Source organism: Protobothrops mucrosquamatus, unplaced genomic scaffold (assembly GCF_001527695.2).
Source record: "Protobothrops mucrosquamatus isolate PMUCROS unplaced genomic scaffold, P.Mucros_1.0 scaffold1850, whole genome shotgun sequence".
In the NCBI taxonomy this organism is placed as follows: Eukaryota; Metazoa; Chordata; class Lepidosauria; order Squamata; family Viperidae; genus Protobothrops; species Protobothrops mucrosquamatus.
The window spans coordinates 4,071-10,501 of record NW_015387980.1 but is presented as its reverse complement, the minus strand read 5'-3'; the positions used below and the strand labels follow the sequence as shown (position 1 = coordinate 10,501).

At 34.7% G+C, this 6,431-nt stretch overlaps 1 protein-coding gene across 1 annotated transcript; it reads right to left on the bottom strand.

Annotated features, from left to right (window-relative positions):
* Positions 1-450: 450 nt before the first annotated feature.
* LOC107294159 (T-box transcription factor TBX18-like) lies at positions 451-5,299 on the bottom strand. The gene is made up of 3 exons (XM_015823367.1): positions 5,206-5,299; positions 2,846-3,175; positions 451-2,689 (listed from the first exon to the last, which is right to left on the bottom strand). Exons 1-3 carry the CDS (start codon positions 5,297-5,299, stop codon positions 2,451-2,453), a joined length of 663 nt encoding a protein of 220 aa, XP_015678853.1. The 3' UTR covers positions 451-2,450.
* Positions 5,300-6,431: the final 1,132 nt, after the last annotated feature.

Here is a 6,431-nt window from a genome sequence, read left to right as displayed (position 1 = left end):
CGGACTGTAATTCCCCCTTCAAATAAACTGATAATTCTAGAGGTTCACACATTTCTGTTACCCAATAATATGTAGCTTTGGATCATTTTGCTCAATAAACGAACAAGTATCATCTGTTTAATTGGGTTTTTTTCTAGTTTTAGGATTTGTGTGAAGAACAGATCACATTTTAGGTCCCATTTATGCAGAAATATTGGAAGTTCAAGGTTCACAAACTCTGAAGCTGTGTAACACACTCCACTTAAGTTCCACCACAAAATCCGTTGTACTTTGTTTATTTAGAATTCATATTTCTATATAGCCCATCTCCCTCAAAGAGGGACTCTAGATGCCTCCCAATCACAAAGTCATTCTTGAACACTAATATATAGTCCAAAGTGGGCTAGAGGTATATAAAGAAACGTTGAAAAACAAAAATTTTGACAAGGCTATGTTCATATAGAAATCAAGGATAATATGCTTGGACCTGAACCTGTATAGCAGACCGTGCCCTGAGAATTCAAATTACTCTAGTCGGAATTTGGAATTTAGATTCAAAATAAAGAAGCAAAACCAGAATAACATATGCACTTGGCAAGATTTATAATTAAGACAGCCTTTATTTTGCTTATAAGTACAATCTGAAACATTGGAGAAGTGATACAAACGGCCAGTCATTGTACCTATTGGCCCAGATTAGGTCTCCTTGTTCCGTGTATAGTATACTGGAAAACAGATAGCATAATAATGTTGAATTTTCCCTTGATTTTTTTCCAAAATTGTAAAGATTGCTTTATAGAACGTCTGTACTCTGGCCTCTTATTTTATTAACAGTTATAGTCATTCAAATAAATATTTCAGAAAAAATAAAACCAAGTGTGTTTATACAATGCAGTCTAATTTATTCCAACAAAGTTATATTTGGGGATAAAAGTTTTAAGGATTTGCACATTGCAGGAGATAAAAAATTAGCACTGGGCAAAGTTTTAAATTTGATTTCAAAAAGTGCTTCAGAATGCACAGCAGCATGAACTAAGCCCGTTGGCAACCATTTAAAGCAATTACATCTTTTCCTGGGATCAGATAGCAATTGCATGGTCCTAGAAAAAGATACAGATACTTTACATAGCTGCTGAAATGTATTTTTGTGCCACTACACATCCTGAAGAATCTTTTTGGAATTAAATCTCTAGTAGGACATGTTCCTAATATAAAAATTTTGAAAGGTTGGTGAATGGAAGAACTGCTAGCCATAAAAATGGGGGGGAAATGGACCCATTGCAGTTACTTTGCTGCACAATAATGTAATTTCAAAGGTCATGTACATAATTTTTAGGAACTATCAAATCTGAGGTGTGCAGCTTTTTGTATTAATACCTGATTTTAATATCCAGTCAAAATTTGGAAACAACTTATTAATACAGTGCAAGATGTTGTCACTGGAATAAAGTTCAAATCATCAACAATTACTAAACACCATGTTTTGTTTCTGGTAAATTCAAAAGAAGTTAGCATTCAAGTCTAATCACTTATACTGGGAGAAAAGTATGTGGGTAATTTTTTTGCAGTTTTACAGAATGGTGTGAAAATACACCCAACTGCCTTATCATCTTGAAACATTATCCTCAACAAGAAAGATACAGAAAGGTTTAGAAATCTTGTCTTGTTGTGTTTGTAGTACTATGTTCAATAATTAAAAAATAGAAAATCTATATAGAAAATCTTTATACTTTCTTCACATGGAATAAGTCTCCTTTAAATTTATTTTGTACAAAACATTACATATTGCCCTTTCACTCCATAATTTAGTTGTCACACTACATCTGCAATTTGATGCAAAGCCAGCAGATAGTCCTATGTTAGCAATGCATCATAAGGACAAGAGCACAGCACAGAATCAACCAGTACATCATAAAAGCTGAAAAAGAAAATGATCCTGTCTCTTTGTTTTGAAAGCATGATGTAACTTGATGTCTAGATTAAGTCTAGTGAAGGTTGGTTATGTCTCTTACAACAGAGAAGTAATGTACGCATTATGGCACTGGCTCACTGTATTCAGACTAGTTTGTACACAAACATATAATACACAAGTACAACGTATACATGGTGAAATGTTTTTTGTTTCATATACATCAGATTTGAGTGTTGTTTTGTTCCTTAAAGAAGGAAAAATGTGGGAAAGAGTGCTGGAGGAAGTCCTGCTTAATTTGTTGCATATGGCCAAACGTGTTATAAAATGAAGTGCATGCTACTCAGAAACTAAATGGACTATTCCGATAACTAAATCAGATTAACTCAGATGCCAGAATCTATCCAAATATTTGCCCACAGGCAAATCAAAAGATTCAAACTATTTTCTTTTGTTGTTATTTATACAATTACAAGTCATATTAATCACCTTGGCATTTTTCCAAAAGAGGGGGGTACATTGTAAAAAGAAATGCACTGTACTTTTATTTTAGAAGTATTTATCAAACCATATGTGCAGATACTTGAGATGATGACAGTGTTAAGCTTCCTAGGGTCCTAGAGTCAAAGAAATTTTGCTGCCCCCCATTGCTAAATAAGTGCACTCCTTCTACAGGGGGCAACATCTGCCGATCAGTCATGGTTCCACTTGGTGATGACCCCAAGAAAGTTCCTTGGGAAGAAACAATTTTCTCAGGACTTGCAGCCAGTTTGCCCCTCCACCTCTTCAACATAGGTATGTCTCGTGTTCCCGATACGTCGGACTTTCACAACATTCTCAAGCCTACCCAAACTAAACGACCTTTCCGTAACGATCTACCTCCTCCATATTACATGACCTCAACACCTCTGTAGGGACTTTAAACGTAGCTATTAGGGCGGACGCCTGTTGACTTACGTAGTGGCAGTGATGCTGCCACAGGCATATTCACAGCTGAACCGTTTGGTACGCCAACGTAAGAGGGGGTTCCTGGAGTTGCAAAGGTCTCACTGGTTTGATTTGCAAGCCTGTTGTAGGTTTCAGTCAAGGAAGTACTGTACCTGTTAAGGGTTAGACCTGAGCGAGCACAGGCCGTATAGTCAGCTGAAGCAAGGCTGCAGAACTGGCTAGTATTGGGAGTGAGATGAAAAGCAGGAGAAGAACAAGGTGACCCAGGAAGGAGATGTGGATGAGTAGATGGTACCCCATTGGCAGATCCTTGGAGCAAACTGGAAGAACTAGTGTTTCCTGAAAGAAAATATCAGAATATTAAAGAAAGGCATTTATCTATTACTGTTGCATTTTGCCCTAAAGTGGCCAAAGTTAGATTATATCAGGTTAGCACAAAAAATGGCTTTTTTGTTGCTACCATAATCAAAAATGAACAGACTAGTGGATCAATTGCTTCAAGAGTGCAATATAGCATCTACTGCCACATCTAGGGACAGCAAGCTAACATTAAATGCAAGAATGTAACTTTTCCTTCAATAGGTAGTAATGACAGGGCAGAATGGAGTGGGAAGAATTCTGCTGCCCCTTTTATACTCCTCAGACTTTGCCATCTTACATCAGCTTCCCACTTTATAATAGAGGTTATATTAAAAAGTAAATAATTGTTTGCGATTCTTAGTTAAAGACAGTTCTGAAGAAATAATTTTCTTTATATAGTCGGTGAATAAAATTATATATTATAGCTCAAAATTTTATTTATTGTGGGCATGAATTTCCTGTTGTACCTCATGTATTTCACAGAATAATCTTCAAACGGCATTACAAGTAGAAAGGGGAAGAAGTAATGAAACATGCATTGCAATGTCAAGACGCGAACTCTATAAACAAGTGAGATGGGTGGTGTAGAAATTTAATAAAAATAAAAATCTAGAAAATGAGAGTTGGGAATTAAATAAATGCAACATTCATGTTGAATCATTTAATTAGAAGGGATGTTGAGCTGCCTACCTCTAGCTAAATACATAAAGCAGTTGGACTTGTGCTTATATTGGACAGTCGCTTGTCTGAAATGATATAGAGTCCTCCTGCTTGAGCAGGGGGCTGGACTAGAAGACCTCCAAGGTCCCTTCCAGGTCTATTCTGATTGATTGATATTAGCCAAAGTCTTCACACTACTATAACTATTGTGTATTTATAGAACTAAACACCTATTATTTATCCTTAGTGGATCAAACATTTGCTTCACTGTGGAAAGGCATGTATTATTGTATTTGAACAGCTAAGTGCGTAGCTTGCACAAAAAATCTTCCTCACTCTTAGATCAAAGATTGAGAGAACTCAGATTAGAATCTGTTAGTACACAATAACTGTGGGTGAATTACAATATGCACAGTATAGTTTGTAGTGATATGTTGAAGAGCATACTGTAAGGAGAAGGGATAGAAAAAGAAAGTTGTTATAATTACAAGCAAGATCTGCTCACATATATTTCTGGCTGGTTGTTATACATTAACTATACAAATCACATAAAACATTTAAAATCAATTATGTTGAACATGTTTTTCCTGTTAATTCTGTATCTGGACTGCTGTCCTGTCCCATAATACGATATCAAAAGTTTTTCTCTTTTCCTATGGAATCAGTATAGGACTTCAACTTCTTTAAAATTGGGTTTTAGCTTCAGAACTTACTTTTCTTCACAAATATTTCTAACACATAACAGTTTCATGTTATTCTGCACAAACTGAATAAACTCTTAAGTTGTGTTGCTCATACTCTTAATTTCAGGAACTCTGGAACTTCTGAAAGAAATGAATCTAAGTATTTATATGAAATCATGCTAGAAGAAAAAAGTTACTGTTTTTCTAACAAGGAGATGTATCGGCAGATTCAATCTGATGGATGACAGTTAACCACTTTTTTTTTGGGCTAGAGAATCTACAGAAGGTCTAACCGCAAGGAAAAGTCTGATTCTTAAATAATTGCAATGAAGGAACCTTTTGATTTCTCCCAGATCACTTCCGCATGTGGTATGGACTTTATTTTTTCATCTTTTTCAGTATCTGATGAAATGGGTACCGTACGATATTTACTAATAATTATTTTTTCCTTAATAGTCCTTGCTGAAATTCTCTAATATATTTTTATTAGATTTGTTTGATTTGCTATTATTAAAAGAAAAATGGGTTCAATCTTATCAGTCTAACTTTTAAAACAAACACAGGATTCTATAGCCAAATATTTAAATAAACAAAAGTTATTACCTAAATGAGAGAAACAAAACATAGATTATATGCAGCATCATTCAATCCATAAACAACAGTTACCTTGTTTTGCAATCCCAGGTATATCTTCAAATGTAAGTGTTCTCAGTGACGGTCTCCAGAATGCGTAAGATTCTACTAAAGCTTCCAGCCCCATCCTAGACAACACAACAAGAATATTTTGTGATCTGAATTACCTAAAAGTTGTTCACATTTTCAGGATGGTATAATTTCACTGAGCATGATTCACAGATAAAGCTGAAGTGCACTGCAGCAAATATGGAATAAAGGCAGGTTACAAATGTTGTTGGAGATGCAACTCAAGATAGCTCATGGTTTCATTTCGTCCTATTACTATTACATATTGCACTATTATCTATAGGTTTATTAATATGACATGGGAGTGACTGCTGCATGTGATAATACATTCTTCTTCTCCTCTCCAAATTTCCCAAATTATAGATTTTACGGCTTGAGCATAGCTAAAAGAATTATTATATGACCCCAGGGAAGAAATTTATGTGCTATTAGCCAGCAAAGGATTGTGGTTTTTTTTGTAAACATCTGAATTAGGATTTCCTACAACATCCCATCTCATCCTGAAAAGTGGGAAATAAAGCTTTCAAGCAATATTTACTTGAATTTTTTTTAGTTTTGTTTATAACCTTCCAGGGATTTAATCTTTTTACTTCCTTTTTATTATCTTCATAATTAATTTTGAAGTTACACAATTTTGTTAACGATATACGCTCTCAATTTTTTCAGCATACATTTTTTTAAAATGTTTAAAATGCGTGGGTTTCTGCAAGCTCAAGCAAAGCTTTGAACCTGAGCAATTCTTTTGTACAATAGGAAAAAAAAAACATGACCCAGTTTTAATTTTTTTAATTCATGGTTTGTCATTTAAATCAACCCAATTGTTTTAATTTGTCTTGTTTTGAAAGTTAGTTTATATTAAAACAGTGGTGTGCAAATCACGCCTTCCAAAGTTGCAGAACTATACTGTAACGCCGATCATTTGTCACCAGCGGTCACGTTGAGGGCTTGCTGGGAGACCACATTCTTTATACCTCTGTTTTAAACCATGATGATTTGGCAGAATATCTTACCCAACAAGGAGTTGGAGAAAGCTCTATCACTTACTAAACAAATGAAATTCTCAACTTGGAAGTCTTATTCAGGTTTGAAGAATTTCTTGCATAATCTAATATTACATAATTGATTACTCATATATTTGTAGTATAATGTTCCTATTATAATAATCATATCCACCAGAATATTAATACCAA